General features: G+C 48.0%; 1 protein-coding gene across 1 annotated transcript in view; it reads left to right on the top strand.

Moving 5' to 3' along the window:
- Window positions 1-2,720: 2,720 nt before the first annotated feature.
- DHCR24 (24-dehydrocholesterol reductase) overlaps window positions 2,721-20,050 on the top strand; it is a 28,426-nt gene continuing 11,096 nt past the window's right edge. Inside the window, exons 1-5 of the mRNA XM_023258735.2 lie at window positions 2,721-3,060; window positions 6,349-6,504; window positions 14,230-14,335; window positions 15,018-15,136; window positions 16,804-17,067. Coding sequence (XP_023114503.2) covers window positions 2,830-3,060; window positions 6,349-6,504; window positions 14,230-14,335; window positions 15,018-15,136; window positions 16,804-17,067 — 876 coding nt within the window. The 5' untranslated portion in view covers window positions 2,721-2,829. The remainder of the gene's footprint in view (window positions 3,061-6,348; window positions 6,505-14,229; window positions 14,336-15,017; window positions 15,137-16,803; window positions 17,068-20,050) is intronic.

Here is a 20,050-nt window from a genome sequence, read left to right as displayed (position 1 = left end):
CTTCAGCCAGGTCACGATCTCGCGGTCCGTGAGTTCGAGCCCCGCGTCAGGCTCTGGGCCGATGGCTCAGAGCCTGGAGCCTGTTTCCGATTCTGTGTCTCCCTCTCTCTCTGCCCCTCCCCCGTTCATGCTCTGTCTCTCTCTGTCCCAAAAATAAATAAACATTGAAAAAAAATTTAAAAAAAAAAGGTAAAATTAATTAATTGGCCCAACTGGAGGTTACTATTTTTCTCACCTTGACAATAGCAGCCCCAAAGGTTGAGGTTTACGGAGACAGAAAAGAAGAATCAAAGACGCAGGCGGGTAGGCAGGAAGAGAGAATGAGAACATGCGGGCTGAGTAAACAACTGTTCTGAGTATGTTTTTGTTCCTTTCCTTCTTTGAGAGTTCTCAGTCTTATTGAGGCTTCTTCCTCCTCTTCCCAAGTGTAAACTATTCTGATCAGCAGTCATTTCGAGGTTTCTCCTACAAGGGACAACACACTTCAGTCTAACGGTGATGTTTAGGTGGAACTTAACTTTCCCAATTACCTAATAGTCCAACGATGCTCAGAATAGTTAAGGTTTGTGTGTGTGTGTGTGTTTTCCTTTTTTTTTTTTTTTTTTTTTTGCTTTTGTGTTATTGTTGTTGTTTTAGGATGGTTAAGCTTTTAAAGCAAAGCCCTCTCTAACAGTTCCAATGTTTGAGTTCAGGCAGAGGAAGCAGAGGAAAGGCCTTTTCCATAGTGGCTGCAAGGTAATATCGTGTATGAAGTTTGCATTTCAATTGCTCCCTCTTGACTGGAGCTTCAGAGAGATAGAACTTGAGACAAATCTGTCATTTAACAATTTTTAGTAGCCACCTTTAAAAAGCAAATGCGGCAAGTGAGATCAACTTCAATATTTTATTTAGCCCAGGGCATCAAAACATCATTTCAATGTGTAATCAATATAAAAATTACTAATGAAATATTTTGCATTCTCTTTTTTGTACTGCCTTTGAAATCCAGTGTGTTTTACACTTAAAGTACATCTCAGTTTGGATTGGCCACAAGCCAATAGCTAGGAGCTGTTGTAGAAGACAAAACAGGTCTATTCTTTGTGTGTGTGTGTGTGTGTGTGTGTGTGTGTAAGTTTATTGGTTTTGAGAGAGAGAGAAGAGCACGAGCAGAGGAGGGGCAGAGAGAGGGGGAGAGAGAATTCGAAGCAGGCTCCGCACTGTCAGCACAGAGCCCAGTGCGGGCCTCAAAACCATGAACTGTGAGATCATGACCTGTACAGAAATCAAGAGTCAGACGCCTGACTCACTGAGCCACCCAGGCGCCCCTAGACTATTCATTTTTAAAGCCCAATGAATATTTGAGCCTCAGCCCACATTCTTCATTCATTCATTGGTCAACAAAAGCTGGAGTGTCTAACATCAAGCATTATGCTAGAAACTGGAAATACAAAAGTGAACGAGACATCATGTGCCCTAAAGCTGTCTGTGGGGGTGAAAGACACATAGATACTTTAAAAATAACGTGAAAGAACCGTGACAGATGCACTCTCTTTTTTGAGCACCTGAAAGGGGAAGGAAGTGCCATAAATGTAGTTTTAGAGGTGGCCCTGAGCTGGTTTCAAGGATGTGTTTAAGGTTAGCTCTACTAAGGACCTGGGTAAGAGCATTCCAGAGGTGCCGGCGTGAGCAGAGGCAATGAAAAAATGAGGGATAATGGGGTCCAGGGAACCACCTAAGAGTGCATGTTTCTGCAAAGATGAAAGAGAGGGAAGTGGATAGGTAAGCAGGACCAGTGTAGGACCTGATCAGTCATGCTTAACTTCTAAAATAAAAATCTCTTACACTTTCCAAAATATTAGAAAAAACAACCTGCTTTCTACAGAATTGAGGTGAAACGCCGGTACCAGTCATGACTCCTCTGTACTGACTGCCCCAGAGCACCCCACCCCTGGGGCTTGCGACACTGCAGGGCACAGTGGCCGCTACTGCGTTTGCAATGGCTGGGACTCCTTCCTTCCTTCTTCCCCCTCCAGTCCTGCCTATCTGCCTCAGGCAAGTGGAAAACGGGGAAGGGTGCCGACCACAGCCTGTCCCTCAAAAGCCTTTTGGAGTTCAGGGACAGGTCTTCACGCTTCTGGAATGTTTCCTCGTGGATAAAATGGGGCTCACACTACTACCCACCGCCCAAAAAGAACTGCTGTGTAACTCAAATGAATCTACAGAAAGCGCCTCAAGACTAAATAAAAGGTGCATTATGTGGTCTTGTGGGCACGGAGTGACCTGACATGCCGAGGTCAAGGCCAGGTTTGCATCCTCTCCGGCCGGCCGGGGCAGGAATCCTGGGCCAAGCTGCAGGGTGGCTGACCCAGGGCGGTGGGGAGCCCCCACCGCACCCGTCGGAAGTAACCCAACGCATGACCGCTTAACGCGACCCTCGAGGAGGCACCACTTAAAGAGCAGGGGCAGCAGCCGCATCCCTCCACCGCCGCCGCCCGCATCCGCACAGCCTCCAGCACCGCAGGGCGCAGTTGACCCCACCAGCGCGCGTGTCCCCGGCCACCCCTCCCCACGCGTCGGAGAGAAGAGGGTGGAGCGGCCTGACTCCCGCAGCCAATAAAAGCAGCGGTTTCCTGGTCCGATCTCCGGCGCGGCTCACCATTGGTCGCCAGCCGGGTCTCGGCCCACCGAACCTTTGCGACCCCAGCCAATCGCGAGGCGGCGACGCGACCCCAAGACTCCCCGGGAGCGGGCTGCGGGCGGCGCGGGCGCAGGCTGGCGAGGAGCGGGTGGCGGTGACAGGCGGCGCGAGCTGGCACCCCCTCCCCCGCGCGGCGCGCCGCTGGCCCCACCATGGAGCCCGCCGTGTCGCTGGCCGTGTGCGCGCTGCTCTTCCTGCTCTGGGTCCGCGTGAAGGGGCTAGAGTTCGTGCTCATCCACCAGCGCTGGGTGTTCGTGTGCCTCTTCCTCCTGCCGCTCTCGCTCATCTTCGACATCTACTACTACGTGCGCGCCTGGGTGGTGTTCAAGCTCAGCAGCGCGCCGCGGCTGCACGGGCAGCGTGTGCGGGACATCCAGAAGCAGGTGAGCGACGCCGGGCGGGGCACACCGGAGCCGGTCCGCGGCACTCGGTCGTGCGCGCTGAGAGCGCCACGCCGGGTGCGAGGTGGCGGGCGGTGCGCCGGTTTTGGAGGGGGGTTTGAACTCAAAATGTGATGGGGGGGGGGTGGTGCTTCCCGGAGAGGGAACGGAGTGAGCAAAGGCCTTCGGGGGACAGAACGTTGCTCGGTGTCTGTGGAGTGCCTACTATGTGCGGAGCACGTGCGGGTCCCCAGAGGGATATAAAGGATCACGAGACAGGGGAAGGTGAGCCGTGCACAGGTGGCTGCCACCAGTCCCAAGCGGTCTCAGAGCGGGGAGGCCCTCTGGGAGGTGGAGCTGGCACTAGAGACTGGGAAGTAGGGAGGAAGAGGTGTCAGGGGGAGGGTCGGATTTGAGCCAAGGTCCAGAGCGGGAGAAGGTTGGAAGTCAGTTCCGAGCTAGGTTGGGGCGGGGCCTTGAGTTTGGAGTTTACTCTGTAGCAGCCGGGAGCTGTGGACTCCTGTAGACTGAAGGACTAAGTGAGAAAGTAGCACCCAGCCAGGGCGAGGAGCCTCGCGGCGCGGCTCTGGGCCTGGCGTTCACTCCTTGGGGAGGCATCTCCAGTAACTCTGGAAGTCCTCCTCCGTGTCTGCGCCCCCCGAGCCTGTGCCCCAGCCGCTGCTCACAGTGGAGCCTCCTTCTCCGTGCCCAGCGTTGGCATGAGCATCGGGTCTGGGCATTTTCTTGGCTCCCTCTGCCCCTGCTTATGTTCCTCTCTTAGGGGTGTTAGGTTGCAAGGAGCTTCTGTTTCCTGCCACCACCCTCACCACAGGTGTAGCAGCCTCCATGTTCTGTTGGCGCAGGGCTGGGTGCTGCAAGCAAGAGTGGGAAGATGGATGCTGAGGGCCACTCCCATGAAGGATAAGACCTTGGACTGGGTGGCAGGATGCAGCGTCTGGAACTGCTTTGCGTGGGCTGCCCTGGCCTCAGTTGATCAGTCACAGCTCCGGAGCCCTGCCTGCCCTCCCTTCCCAGCTGCACCCTTTTTCCTAGCTCTTTCCACTTGTTCAGATTCTCCATGTATTTGTCACCGCCCCCCCCCTCCTCCCCACCAATCAGAGTGTGAGCTCCTTGAAGGCAAGGACCGTTGTCCAACTCACATCGGGCCCGTGGGGTCTGGCCCAGAGCAGCCCAGTGAGCGCTTGTTCACCTGAACGAAGCCATAGGGTTCACTGGACAGGAAGACAAGGGGCTTGCCCAAACCAGCCCACTGCCTTGGACCTGCCATGTGCCACCGCCTGTGCCCCTGATGTCCATCGTTTCTAATCTCACAGCAACCCTGGTAGGTCTTATGCCTGTTTTACAGGTGGAAAAATTGAAGCTGAAGCCGTAGTGATGTGTCCAAGTGGATATAGCTAGTAAATGGGGCTGGACCCCAGGTCAGCCTGGTTTTAGAGCCTGAACTCTGACCTATCTTCTTTCCCAGCCCTTTCCATTCCACCCAGAAGGTCTGGTTCTGTTGCCTCACACCTAGCTCGTGGTAACAGCCATCTGACCAGCCACTTAAGTAGTTGCCCCTTATCTTGGCCGTCCCCACCTCTCTCTGGCACGTGGTCACAAGAACATTGCCTCCCTGCCCAGATTCTTGTTTGGTTCGCATCAGGATCCAGTCCAACCGGTGGTTCAGGCTTTAAAACCTCAGACTCACTTCCTGTGGCCCATCCGACGCACCCACAATCCATTTCCTGCACCGCGGAGTTTGAAGTCCTGGGACTGCAGAGTCAGGCAGGGGCAAGGCCTGCTTGATGGTGGAATCCCACCTCTCACCCCTTCACAGAAATCTCTTCCTCAGTAACCCTCCTCTGCTCGAACACCTGTGTTTCACAGGGTGCTCTGGCCTCTGATGGTAGGAAAGTTCTCCCCCATGTTGAGCGGTTTGCCGCACAAACAGCTCTTGCTTCAATGCAACGTCCTCCACAACTTGGTTGCATGTGATAGGATCCAAACTCAGATTGGCCTGAACAGAAAGGGATTTTATTGGCCCAGGTCCTGAAAAGTCCAGGAGTAGAACTGGCTCAGGTATGACTGGATCCGGGATCGCCTGTCCCTAATCTCCCAACTCTCCATCCCTCTGCCATCTCTTGGCTCTGCTTTCCTCCGGGTTGACCTCATTCTCCGGGAGACCCGTTTCCCTGTGGAAACCCCAGCAGTTTCATCCAACCAGCTCAGCAACCCCAGTAAAATGGGAGCGCCTCTCCTAGAACAGGTCTTACTGTCTTGACTGGGATCCTGGGCCCATCCCTGAACCTGTCACTATGGCCCGAAGGATGGAATCAGACCTCAGTCCTGTGCCCACCTTCTGGGGCAGGGCTAGACTCAGCATCACCTGGACCAAAGGAAGATGGGAATATTAGAAGCATATGATGAGGAAACGGGTGGTCGAAGCTCACAGCGACAGATGTCCTTCTCAGTAGGAAGGGGACACTTCCTCCCGTGTTCCTGATAGGCATGGCACCTCGCCGTTTGCTCTCGGTGTTTTGTGTTCTGGTCACTTAGAGTAGAGGTTTTGCAAAGCTCTTCCTTCCATCGGATTGGTGGTCCTTCCCTGCCCCTACTCTCGCCCTTCAAGTGACACAGGTTAACACACACACACACACACATGCTGAGAACAGGGCTTGGCACATAATGAGCCTCAGTAATGAGTGTTAACTGTTATTCTGTTCTTGACCGTCAACACGAGCACATCTATCTTTCCAGGTCTGAAGTTGGACAGTCCTGCCTGTGAATCTGGGCTCTGCCCTTCACTGGTTGATTGACCAAATTATTCTGCTTCTCGGTTTTCTCACCTGCAAAAGAGGGCTGGTCATCCCGCCCTGCTGGGGTTGCTGGGAGAAGTAAAGTACCCACAGTGTACAGTGGGTGCCTGGCACAGTGGGGGCACCCAGTAAATGGTTTTCCCTTGTCAGGTTGTGTTATGACGGCTACAAAACCTTTCCCAAGCTTCCCAGTTAGAGTTGTTTCCATAGCACTTTGATCCTGTTTTTTAGCTCTTTCTTCATCCTGCTTTGGGGCTGTGGTAACACCTCGGCTTTTCTGTTGGCCACACTAGCCGGGGAGGCTTCAGAGGGAAAGGCCTGTGGGCCTGCCAGGGCCTGGCAGGATGCAGAGGCTCAGTAAATATTTGCTCACACGGAAAGGCGTCACTCCAGGCGCCCTCTCGTGAAAACAGGGCCGCGAGCTGCTCTGGGGACCCCTGGTGGGGCCAGCTCAGTCTCTGTCCCACTGTTGCAGGTGCGGGAATGGAAGGAGCAGGGCAGCAAGACTTTCATGTGCACGGGACGCCCCGGCTGGCTCACGGTCTCGCTGCGGGTCGGGAAGTACAAGAAGACACACAAAAACATCATGATCAACCTGATGGACATTCTGGAGGTGGACACCAAGAAACAGGTGAGGGTGCCACAGTTCCCCGGCTCGGGGAGCAGGAGGGGCACTACCCCTGGTGCAAGTGACTCACAGGGAGACTTCAACCAAGAAGACCCTGGCGGGGACGGGACCAAGACCCCTGGTCATCACAGAAGGCTCTGCCATCCTTCAAAACCTCATAGCTTCGGAAGAGATCAGTCATAGCCTTGTTCCCCAGGAGGGGCAAATTGAGCTCAGGGAGACCTGTTGATTGTCAGCAGTTCCATGGGAAGAAAGGATGGGGTAATCGTGGGCAAAGAGGAGAGAGAAAATGCAACCTATTACCCCTTCCCAGTAAGGAAGCATTCTGGTAAAAAATGGGCTTTGGAGGCGGCAAGGAGGAAGGGTGACCCACTTGTTAATAGACTTAGACATGTGCTTAATCTTTGTCCTGTCCAATGGTTTTTCTTGAAACCTGGCATAAGGAAAAAGGAAATAAGTCGAAATCAAAGACAGCACAGGGGGATTGTATCACTTCTTCCTTCCTTCGCTTCTTCCCTTTCTCCCTCTCTTTTCTTTCCTTTACTTTTTTCTTATCGTTACTTCCTTCCTTCCTTCTTTCCCCCTCTCTCTCTCTTTCTTTCTCTCTCTTTCCCTCCCTCCCTTCTTCTCTTTCTGTCACAATTTTATTTCTAATGGAAGATCACACAATACCCTAGTAGTAGGGAGTTATTAGATATGGTATATCCACACTATGGCATTTTGTTGTGAGGCCTTGGCCATGTTGCTTAATGTCCCTGTGTCTTTTCTTTGTTTCCTAAGCAGCTTTATTGACATATACTTGATATGAAATAGTGCACAGGTGTCCAAAGACAATAAATTTTGGCATACGTATGCACAATCAAGACAATGAACATACCCATTGCCCCCAGAAGTTTCCTTGTGCCCCTTGGGAATCTCTTGTTTAGCCCCCTACCTGCCTCTTCCCCCCACATTCCTAGGCAAATAATGGCCTGCTTTGTATCACTAGTTTGTATTTCGAGTTTTATATAAATGGCATCAGGCATTAGGTACTCTTTTTTATTTTGTCTGACAACTTTCACTCAGCATAATTTTTTAATGATTATTTTTGGGGGGGGGAGGGGCAGAGAGAGGGAGACACAGAGTCTGAAGCAGGCTCTAGGCTCCAAGCTGTCAGCACAGAGCCTGACTCGGGGCTCAAACCCACAAACCAGGAGATCATGACCTGAGCCGAAGTCAGACAGCTCAACCGACTGAGCCACTCAGGTGCCCCTCACTCAGCATAGTAATTTTGAGATACATCCATGTTGAAGCAAGTATCAGAAGTGCGTTCTGTTTTACTGATGAGTAGTATTCCATTGTTTATGTAGATCACAGTTTGTTTACCCATTCACTTATCGATGGACATTTGGGTTGTTTCCAGTTTGGGGCTATTACCAAGTGGCTAGGAGCATTTGTGTACAGTCTCTATATGGACCTATACTTTCTTTTGGGTAAATACCTGGAAGTGGGAGAGCTGGGTCCTATGATGGGAGTATGGTTAACTTTTTAAGAAATGGTTAAATTGTTTTCTAAAGCAGTTGTCGCATTTCACATTCCCACGAGCGTTCCAGTGGCTCCACATCATCATAAACTTGGTGTGGTTGGTCTTAATCCTAATGGGTCTGTAGTGGTAGCTCGTTGTGGTTTAACTTCCATTTTCCTAATGACTGACGATGGGCATCTTTCCATGTGCATACTTGCCATTTGTGTATCTTTTTTGGTGAAGTGCCTGTTCAAATCTTAGGCTGAGTCTTTTTATTGGGTTGCTTTCCCATTATATATTCTAGAAACAAGGCCTTCATCAGATACACAATTTGCAAATATTTTCTCCAGTTTTTGACTTCTTTTGAAAACCAGAGTTAACTTTGGAGTTCAGTATATATAATTTCTTTCATAGGTTGTATTTGTGATGTCTTATTTAAGAAGTCTTACCCTAGTCCTATGTTTTCTTCTAGAAGTATTACAGTTTTCTGTTTTACATTTAAGACCTTGATCCATTTGGAGTTAATTTTTGCATATGGTATCAAATGTGGGTGAAAAAATATTTTTTTTGTATGTGGATTTCCTGTTGTTCTAGCCCCTTTTGTTGAAGAGATAATCTTTTCTCAACTGAATTGGCTTTGCTCCTTTGTTGAAAATCATTGTCCATATACGTAGGTCTGTTTCTAGAATCTTCTGTTCTGTTGATCTGTTTGCCCATCTGTATGCCAATACCATACTGTCTCGATTGCTGTCGCTTTATAATAAGTCCCTAAGAATGAGTTGGGAAGTATTCCTTCCTTTTCATTTTTCTGGAGGAGTTTGTATAAAATTGGTATTATTTCTTCATGCAGTAATTAGTAGAATTAACAGTGAGACCATCTGGGCCTGGATTTTTCTTTGTGAGCAAGTTTTTATCTACAAAATAAAAATTTATAATAGCACTGTGGCTCTTCAGTTTGTTTCTTCTTGGTGAGCTTGGTAGTTTGTGTCTCTAAAGCTGTTCGTCTATTTCAGGTTGTATAATGAATTGACATTAGGTTATTCATGATACTCCCCTACTGTCTTTTGAACACCTGTAGAATCTGTAGTGATGCCACATGTTTCATTTCTGATATTGGTCATTTGTGACTCTTCTCTTCTTCCCGACCAGTCTAGCTAGAGGTTAGTCAACTATACTGATCTTCTCACAGAAGTAGCTTCGGTTTCATTGATTTTTCTCTACTTTTGGTTTGTTTTCTATTTCATTGACTTCTGCTTTGATCTTTGTTAATTCCTTTCTTTTACTTACTTTGCATTTAATTTTACACTTAATTTGGTCTAGTTTTTTTAAGTTGAAAGCTGAGGTAATTGATTGAGGCCTTTTTTTCTAATATAGATGTTTAGTGCTATAAATTTTCCCCCTAAGCACAGTTTTAAAACAATCCCACAAATTTTGAATCTTTTCACATTCATTTATTTCAAAATACTTTCTGGTTTCTCGTTTTTCTTTTTTTAGGAGAGAGAGTGAGCGTGTGCACAGGCGAGAAGCAGAGAGAGAGGGAAAGAAAATGTTAAGCAGGCTCCATGCTCAGTGCAGAGTCTGACGTGGGGCTCAATCCCACGACCCTGGGATTATGACCTGAGCTGAGATCAAGGGCCAGACACTCAACCGACTGAGCCACCCAGGCATCCCTGGTTTTCCTTTTGATATTGCTTTCACTCATGGGTTATTTAGAAGCATGTTATTCAGTTTCCAAATATTTGGGAATTTCCCAGAGATCTTTCTATTACCGATTTCTAATTTAATTCGGTTATGGTTAGAAGACATACTTTATATGATTAGAATCCTTTTCAGCTTACTGAGACTTACTTTATCGCCCAGAATACGGGCTATGCCCAGAAAATGTTCCATGTGCATTTTTTTTAACACATATTCTGCTCTTTAGGGTGGCATGTCAGTTAGGTCAAGTTTGTTGATTCAAGTTTGTTGTTCCAAGTTTTCTATATTCTTACAAATTTTCTCTCTGTGCTGTCAATTATTGAAAGAGAGATACTGAAATCTCTGCCTGTGATTGTGGATTTAGTTCTCTTAGAGCTCCATCAGGTTTTGCTTCATGTATTTTGAAGCTCTGCTAATAGGTATATAAATGTTTAGGATTTTTATGTCCTCTTGATTGAATGATTTATGTCCTCTTGATGAATCCTTTTATCATTATGAAATGACTGATTTTATTCCTAGTTACCTTCTTTGAGATCTACTTTATCTGATATGATTAATAAAGTCATTTCATCTCTCTCTTGACTAGTGGTGGCATGGTGTCCACTTATATTTAAAGCGTGTTCCTTACAGGCAACATATAGTTAGATACGGCTTTTTAATCCGATCTGACAGTCTCTGCCTTTTAACTGAGATGTTAAAGCCATTTTTATTTAATGCCATTATCAATAAGGTTTGATTTAAATCTGTCACCTTGTTCTTTGTCTTCTATTTGTCCCTTTGTTCCCTTTTTCTTTTTTTTTTTTTTTTTTTTTGCCTTCTTTTGGATTATGGAATCATTTTTGTAATCCTATTTTAACTCTTTGGTTGGCTTACCTGTAACTTTATGTTTTGTTCTTTTGGCGGTTGTTTTAGGATTTATAGTTTGCACTTTACTTATCCCAGTCTACCTTCAAATGATAGCATCCTATGTCATGTATATTGTGAGAGTCTTACATTAAAGTACTTCGGTTCTCTTCTTTCCACCTTTGTGCTATTGTTGTCATACTTTTATATGTTGAAAACCCCAGAGTACATTATTATTTAAAAGTCTGTTATCTTTTGAAGAAATATAAATAATAAGAAAAAATCTTATATACTTACCCATGTAGTTACCATTTCTTCATTGCCTTGTGTTCCTATCTGGTTTCATTTTCTTTCTGCCTGCAGGAATTCCTTCAGCATTTCTTGTATGGTGATTTTGCTGGTGATGAAGCTTTCAACTATTGTAATGTCTGAAAATATTTTTCTTGTTTTTGCCTTCATTTCCTTTACATTTCTTTTTTATTTTGGGGAACTACATATAACATAAAATTTCTCACCTTAACCTGTTTTGTTGTCGGTGGGGAGAGGGGCAGAGAGAGAGAGAGGGAGAGAGAGAATCTTAAGCAGGTTCCATGCCCAACGTGGAGCCCAATGCGGGGCTTGATCTCACGACCCTGAGCTGAAATCAAGGCAGACGCTTAACCAGCAGACCCACCCAGTTGCCAAACCATATTTTTTAAGTAGGCTCCATGCCCAGTATGGGTCTTGAACTCACGACCCTGAGATCAAGAGCCACATGCTCCACAGACTGAGCCCGCCAGGCGCCACAGTCATCTTAACTGTTTTTCAGCGTACACTGAACAAATTCTATCTTTGTGATTTTGGCTACTCAGTGTACCTCATAAGTGGAATCATACAGTATTTGTTTTTTGGTGCCTATCTATTTTGCTTAGCGTAATGTCCTTACGGTTCATTCATCTTATAGCATATTGCAGAATTTTCTTCCTTTTAAAGGGTGAACAATATTTCATTGTGTGTGTGTGTGTGTGTGTGTGTGTGTACACACACAAACACCACATTTTGTTTATCCATTAATCTGTTGATGGACATTGGGTTGTTCCCATGTTTTAGCTATTGTGAATCATGCCACTAGGAATGTGGATGTACAAATACCTTTTCAAGTCCCGCATTCAATTCTTTCGGGTATATAGCCAAAAGTGGAATTGCTGGATCGTATGGTAATTCTATGTTTAATCTTTTTTGAGGACCTGCCATACTGTTTTACACAGCAGCTACACCATTTTACATTCCCACCAACAGTACACCAGGGTTTCAATTTCTCCACATCTTCACCATCATGTGTTATTTTCCGGGTTTTTGTTTGTTTTGTTTTTTGATAATCCATCCTAACACATTTTAGGTTGCCTTCATTTTTGAAAGTTGTTTTCACTGGGTATGAAATTCTAGGCTGATAGGGGTTTTTTTTCGCTGTAAGTTAAAGATGCTTCACTGTCTTCTTTCCTGCATTGTTTCCAACAAAGCAACCTCTCATCCTGATCTTTGTTCCTCTGCGTGAAACATGTCTTTTTTATTTCTGGCTGCTTCTAAGATTTTATCATTAGTTTTGAGCAATTTTATTATGATGCCCTTGGTATAGTTTTTTTTCCTAATTCTTGTGCTTGGGATCCATTATAATTTTCACCAAATTTGGAAAATGTGGGGGTCATTATTTCTTCAAGTGTTTTTTTCCGTCTCCTGCTCTCCTTTGAGGACTGTCACACATGTATGAGACCTCTTAACGTGGTTCCAGGGCTCAGCTCACTGATACGCTGTAAACATTGTAAAAAAATTTTTCTTTGGGTGTTTCCTTTAGGAGAGTTCGAATTGCTGTGTCCTTGAGTGCACTGCTCTTTTTTCCTGCAGTGTCTACTTTGCTGTTGATCCCAGCCAGTGTATCTTTCATCTCCAATGTTGTTTTCATCTCTAGAAGTTTGATTAGGATCTTTTTACTGTCTTTTTAACATCTCTACTTAATTTTTTGAATATAGGGAATATAGTAATATAATTACTGGTTTATAACAATTATTTTAATGTTCTTATTTGCTAATTTTAATATCTCTGCCAAATCTGGGCCTATTTTATCGAAACAGATTGATTGATTTTCCTCCTTTTATGAGTCAGATCCTCCTGCCTCTTTGCATACCTGGTAAACTTCGACTGGGTTCTAGACATTGTGGATTTTACCTTGTTGGGTGCTGAATATTTTTGTGTTCCTGTAACTCTTCTTGAGCTTTGTTCTGGGACGCAGCTATGTTACTGGGAAATAGTTTGATCCTCTTGGGTCTTGATTTTTCAGGTGGGGTCAAAGCAGCGGGTAATCTAAGGATAGTTCTTCCCCATTGCTGAAGCAAGGTCATACTCTCCCCATTGCCTTATGAACCCTGAGGTTCTCCAGTCTGCCTTGTGAGAACAGATATTCTTTCCTTCCCTGGGCGAGCCCTTGGCATTGTTGCCACTTTCCCGAGCCTCAGCCTCAGGTAACTTCCTTACGTGTATGCACCGATCATACTTCACTGAACGCTCGGTGGGCATCCTTTGCGGTTCTTCAAAGTTTTCTCTGTGCCGTTCTCCCCTCCGGTGCTCTGTCCTGCAAACTCGATTCACCTTGGTCTTCTGCGGCTCTCAACACAGAGTTCACTGGGCTCCGCTGCCTTTCCCCTCCCTGCACTGCCTGATTCCAGGGAATTAGGCTGGGCGTTCACAGGGCTGCCTTTGTTTCCTGCCTCCCAGGGGTCATTAACGTCATTGCCCAATGTCCACGATGTTGAAACTCTCGTTTTGCTTATTTTGTCTGTTTCCTGCTTTCAGGCAGCAGGGTAAATCTGGTCCCTGTTACTCCATCTGGACTAGAAGCAGAAGTACACGTTGGCATGTTAATGTGCCTATTAAAAATTGTGTTTTCCGGGGCGCCTGGGTGGCGCAGTCGGTTAAGCGTCCGACTTCAGCCAGGTCACGATCTCGCGGTCCGTGAGTTCGAGCCCCGCGTCAGGCTCTGGGCTGATGGCTCAGAGCCTGGAGCCTGTTTCCGATTCTGTGTCTCCCTCTCTCTCTGCCCCTCCCCCGTTCATGCTCTGTCTCTCTCTGTCCCAAAAATAAATAAACGTTGAAAAAAAAAATTAAAAAAAAATTGTGTTTTCCAAGAATATTTAATGGCAAGGGATGATGGTCATAGTGTTAAATTTTAAAAAGCAAAGCAGAAAAATATGTGTATGCGTGCCTGAATTTGTGTGTTATGTGTGCGTTGTATTACGACGTGCAAAATAGCCATACATGCTGTGGGAAAAGACTGAAAGTAAATACACTCCAGTATTAACACTGATAGCTAGGATGACACGAAGAAGTAGGATGGATGATTTTTGTCTTTATCATATATGCGGTTTCTTTCAAATAAATGAGCACTTCTATAATCTCAAAGAAAAATAATCTAAGTATTAAGTGTAACGATATTTGAAAGGATGAGATTAAACACTAGCAAACCCAGCACCAGAAACCCCATTCACTGTAACGAAAGCTAGTGTCATATTCTAGAAAGAGGCCATAAACAGCATGTAGAAATCCTGTGTGATTGTGTGAGAAGGTTTGGGATGACACCTTCTGTGTGGAGAAGCCCCCAGTAGCCCTTGCAGCCTCCTTGTGACCCAGGGTCTCTCTTCTTGTGTCAACAGATTGTCCGTGTGGAACCCTTGGTGACCATGGGTCAGGTGACTGCCCTGCTGACCTCCATTGGCTGGACCCTGCCTGTGTTGCCCGAGCTGGATGACCTCACAGTGGGTGAGGACTATAGGGTCAGAGCTGAGGCACCGTGTTGGTTCAGGGGCCGCCACTCTTCCATCCATGACAGAAGCCACCACCTCTGTCCACCTAGCGCCAAAGGCAGGGCGTTCTCTGCCTACCTTTCCATCTCTGAGCAGCTCAGGTTATTAGGCAGCACCTTCTCCTCTCTGGTGCAAATATGCGTCCCTGTGACTCATGTCTGTTATTCCAGTTCTGCCTTGTAGAGTGAACACAATAAGTCTAGTCTCTCTCTTCTTCCTCATGATTCATGATCCCCAAAGCTTTTCCTTTCCAGGGCAAACACCTTTAGCTCCTGTAACTGTTCCCACAGAGCACGGCATCCTGCCACCCAGACAACCCCCCTTTTCATCAAGGTCCCTCTTAAGATGAATGAACATGGTTTTCTAAGCTGGGTCCGGCCAGAGGTGAGGGTGTGAACGCCTTTGACAGGCTCTCACGTCCGTTCCCCTACGCTGGGAAAGCCCTCAGGTCCTGTCCTAGCTCCTCCTTCCCTCTCCTCTCCAGATCCAAAGAGATGGGAAATCTATCCCAAGCAGCCAGCCCTGTCACGTCTCCCTTGTGCTGTGAGCAACCCCAGCTCCCATGAAGTGCCCTTTACCCAATCCCCCTTGAACCTGCACCCCACAGCTCTGCCTGGCTAACACACGTGTCTCTGCAGGGGGCTTGATCATGGGCACGGGCATTGAGTCATCATCGCACAAGTACGGTCTGTTCCAACACATCTGCACCGCCTACGAGCTGGTCCTGGCTGACGGCAGCTTTGTGCGATGCACACCGGTGAGTTCAGAGACGGGGGACATCCCACCAGCCTGCCCTGGGCATCAAGGGTCCGGGGGTTGGGGAGGGAGGGACCCTGGGGATGCTTCACTTCAAACACACCTGTTCGGTCTGGGTCTGTATTCATAATAATCACAAAGATTGATATAGCCCCTTACACGTGCTCAAATACTATTATAACTGCTTCATATGTATTAAGCCATCTAATCCTTCGATAACTTCCTGAGGTAATATTATTAGCCACATCTTACAGATAGGAAACTAAAACACAAAGAGGTTGATAAACCTTCCTGGGGCACACAGCGAGGAAATCCCACACAGCTGGGATTCAAACCCAGAATATCAGGCGCCCAGATCAATGCCCTTAACAATGTATCACTCCGTTCTGCCTCTCTCAGGGAAGTCAGGCCTGAGCCACAAAGCTCTATGCCATATGCTGTGAGGTGTAACTAAAAGTGGCAAGAGGGGTGGTTGGGAAAAAATAAAAGATCATTCTGCCCGGAGTGGGATGCAAACATTTAAGGTGTTTCACCCTAATGAGCGGGACGGGATTGAGACTTTAAACAAACTCAGGTTGCCGAGCCTATCTAAGGGGCCCCTGGATGGTAGGGACAGAGTGACCCTTTAAAGGAAGATGGTTCAGAGAGTGACCAGGGTCGGTGGTCCCACAGAAGAGAGTCCGGGGCGCGCTTGAGAGCACCGGTCTTAGACAAGGATTCACACCAATTCGGCACGTTTTCTGAAACACTTGCCTGGGCCCAGCCTTCCAACCTGTTTATTGCCAGCAGAGAAAGGAGACAAACATTCAGGAATCGCTCCCCTTCTCTGAGGCCCGTTTTCCTCACCTGACAAATGCATCATCAGGAGGAGATGCCACATGTGAAGCTCCGAGTGTAGAGGCTGGGTACCTGGCAGATACCCAGTTATTCCAGCTGCTGTCTGACAGTGTAGGGAGGTGGGGGCCCGGATGGCCCACTTCCACCGTTCCAGAGGCTTCTGCCAGCCTGCTGCCGAGCTCCCCCGCTCCAGTCCCCTGCCCCAGTGCACCCCACCCCGCCCGCACCAAGTGCATACAGCGTGAGCAGTGACCACACGGGACTGTCCTCTTGGGTAAGGGCCAGACAAAGCTAGACGTTTTCAAAAAGCGCTTTGTTAAAATCCAAGAACCTGAATTAGAAGGACCAGATGAGAAGTCTCCAAGACAAATACCGAAACGAGAAATGATAAGGTTGGAGGCGGATGGCAGAACCAGATGAGGTCTTGCGGGAAGAACGCTGGGTCGGGACTTAGGTGACCCTGCCTGAGCCCTGGCATCCCTGTGCTGACTTGTGGGATGCCTCGGGTCACATGGGAAGCCCTGCCACTTCTTAGAGCCTCACTTTCCTTACTGTTCAAGTGGGAATGTGAGTGCTCTGGGCTGCCAGGGCGGGGCTGGGGGGTGGGGTAGGAGAAGGTTGGATTTCACAGCTAATGGACTGAGAAAGCCTTGTAGGTTTGAGGAATGGCCCATTTTGATGTTTCTGGGCTCCTTACTCGGGTTCACACGATGAGATAGTGACAGCAGGAACTTAGCCGAGGCCCTGGGTCCTTTGCACCCCGTTGGCTGTGTGCCACGGTGCGGGGTCCGGGGATTCAGCCTCTCAGCATGTGTTGACTCTGACTCCCAGTCGGAAAACTCAGACCTGTTCTACGCTGTGCCGTGGTCCTGTGGGACCCTGGGCTTCCTGGTGGCCGCCGAGATCCGCATCATCCCCGCCAAGAAGTACGTCAAGCTGAGGTTTGAGCCAGTGCGTGGCCTGGAGGCTATCTGTAACAAGTTCACCCGTGAGTCCCAGCGGCCGGAGAACCACTTCGTGGAAGGACTGCTCTACTCCCTGGATGAGGCCGTCATCATGACAGGGGTCATGACAGACAAGGCAGAGCCCAGCAAGGTAGGCCAGGGTGTCAGCTGCCAAGGACCAAGGCCTGGGGAGAAGGAAGGCCTGGGTGGGCTGGGGCTGAGCCTGTTCCCCCACCCTGACCCTGGCAGCACATTCTTTGAGGCTGTGGCCTTGGTCAGCCCACCTGGGGTTTGGACCCTGAGATCTAAAGTCAGAGCTGTCTGGGGCCCCTGGGTGGCTCAGTCAGTTAAGCGTCCAACTTCGGCTCAGGTCACGACCTCACGGTTCGTGAGTTCGAGCCTCGTGTCGGGCTCTGTGCTGACAGCTCGGAGCCTGGGGCCTGCTTCACATTCTGGATCTCCCTCGCTCTCTGTCCCTCCCCCGCTCATGCTGTCTGTGTCTCTCAAAAATAAATAAATGTAAAAAAAAAAATTAAAGTCAGAGCTGTCTGAGGGATGGAAGCATCCATTTACTCTGCCCTGACCCCCTGCCAGATACGTGCATGTCTCTTGATAGGTGTAACCTTTATCTTCACTGCAACCGCACTGTATACATGAGGAAACCGAGGCTCCAAGAGGTCATGTAAACATCCCCCAATGCAGAACCGAGATTTGAAGGATGGATTTGATGCCTCGGAATCTGGACTGATAGCCGTTTAATGTATAATTTTTAATAGCAGCTTTTTCAGGATTTGTATTCCTGAGAGACTTGGAACGTGTAAATGAGTGAAAGGAAGGAAAAGACCCAACCTGTCTAGAATATGTTATTCTACCCATAACGATATTGAAGTGTATAAAGAAAAAGGTAAAGTTAAAGTGGGTCTCTTTACCCCAGGCTCACTCCCAGAGCAACTACTTGTAACACTGTGCATTTTTTTTTTTTTTTGAGAGAGAGAGAGAAAGAGAGAAGGCACAGGGGAGGGGCAGAGAGAGAGGGAGAGAGAGAATCCTAAGCGGACAGAATCCTCTGCACTAACGGTGCAGGGCCCGACTCGGGGCTTAAACTCACAAACCATGAGATCACGACCTGAGCCGAAACCACGAGTCCAACGCTCAACCGACTGAGCCACGCAGGCGCCCCATCCCTGAGCATTCTTCAAGGCGTGTGCACGTGTGCAGGGGGACGTGCCCTCCTTTCATGCCATGGTGTCCCGCGATTGCGTGTAAATATTTGACCCAACCCATTGCTCAGCGATGAACATTTATCCTGCTTCACGTGTTTTGCTCTTACAAATAAGATTGCATCAGAGATTCTCTACCATCTCTCCTTGGCCTCTTGTGCAAGCAGTTCTGTGGGACTGAGTCCACAATTTGGAATTCCTGACTTAAGGGTTGGAGCATATTAAATACTGACAGCTACAAGCAAACAGTCCTTCAGGAAAGTTGTGCTTCTGTCCGCTTCTGGTGACGGCGTGTGAGAGTGCCTTTCCCCCACCTTGCCAGCCCTGGATAGGATCGCGCCTTCATTTTGGCCAATCTGATAGGGTTAAAAATAGCATCTCGTTTTATTTTGCAGCTTTCGGGTCACGTACGAGGTTAGAACATCTCTTTGTCCGGTTTTTCAGTTTGTTTGTCCTCAGCTGTGATCGCCTGTTCAAATTGGCATTTTCTGGTTTAGGGTGATGTACGCGTTTCTCCACGCGGTTACGTTGCCTTCAAAACGGTCATTTCATGACTGCTGAACGTTGTGTTGAGCTAACGCCCTGTCATGTACTAAACTGTCGCCGCACAGTTGGAAATAAGTTGCTTCCAGTCTTTCCTTATTTCAGTTCATGTAGCCATGAATGTCTTTTGTCTGTGAAGGGAATAATATCTGAAAGTACATCGAAGGATAGGTACTCTTCAGCCTCCTGATCTATACCGGTATACTTAAAACATTTTAAAATTGTAAAGGACTGAAAATCATCTGGTACGGTTCCTTCTCTAAACAAAGAAACGAGGCTCAGAGAGGGAAAGAGACTTCTCTGAGTCCACCCAGCTAGCATGGGGCAAATTTAAATTCAGGTCTCTGACTCCTAGTTCAGTGTTATAATTTAGCATCATTCACGTTGACCGCTGTGCCCTGTGCGCAGGCGCCGTGCTGGGCACTTGCCACGTTGTCTCTTCTCGTCTCCCAACCACTCCAGGGCGGGTAATGGCTCCATTTTGCTGGAGGAAGTATACAGTGCTGAAAGCAAGGCTCGGGGAGGCTAAGAACCCTGCCCAGCGTCCGCCCAGTGTGTTGGAAGGAGAACAAGCAAATTGGCAAACAGTGTACAGGATGACCCCGTTTTTACGGATCAGTGTGTATGCGCAGAAAAGAAAACCGAATACCCCGTGGTGTTTGTAGGTTCCTCTGGAGGGTGAGGCTCTAAGGGGTCTTCTCTTTCCAAGTTGCATATTTCTGCAGTGTTTCCAGTGTCCACGAGGCGTTTACGTCGCTTTTGGAATTGGGAGAAAATATTAATAGATTTTTTTTTTTTTTTTTTTTTTTACAATGCTCACACTCCCAGAGGCCGCCATTCAAGGTTCTCTGCTGCCCAGGTTTGGCCTTGTTGTACAACAAGGAAAGGGGTTGAGTCCTTGCTCTGCCTCTTGCCAGCCCTGTGGCCTCAGATGCTCTGTTCAACCTTGATGGCTCTCAGTGCCCTCATCAGCGAGACGAGGACGGCTCTGCCTTGCAAGGTTGTGGAAGGGATAAAGAACGAACACTTAGGTGCCAGTGACACCTGCCCGGAGCATGTTGTTGTGATTCTTCTCCTCCACGAGCTACCATGGGGCTTGCTCGTCTTGCCTCTGCTCCTGCCTTTACCTCTCTGAGGGTCCCCCGGCAACATCCTGCCCCTCCTGCCTGGCCTCTACTCTCTGCTTTCTCCTAACCCTTTGCTGTGCCCCAGCCAGGTGTGATCTCACCTCACCCGCCCCATCAAACTCAGATGCCCCTCCCACCCCCTAGAGAAGGTGGTCTGACCCGGGGCCCGAGGGCAGTGTGTGTGTGTGATTCCGAAGAAGCACGGAAAAACTGCCACAGAGTTTATATTTTTACTGCCATTTTA

This window comes from Felis catus, chromosome C1 (genome assembly GCF_018350175.1).
Source record: "Felis catus isolate Fca126 chromosome C1, F.catus_Fca126_mat1.0, whole genome shotgun sequence".
Lineage (NCBI taxonomy): Eukaryota > Metazoa > Chordata > Mammalia > Carnivora > Felidae > Felis > Felis catus.
The sequence above is the reverse complement of the archived record's forward strand: the minus strand, read 5'-3'. Positions and strand labels throughout refer to the sequence as shown.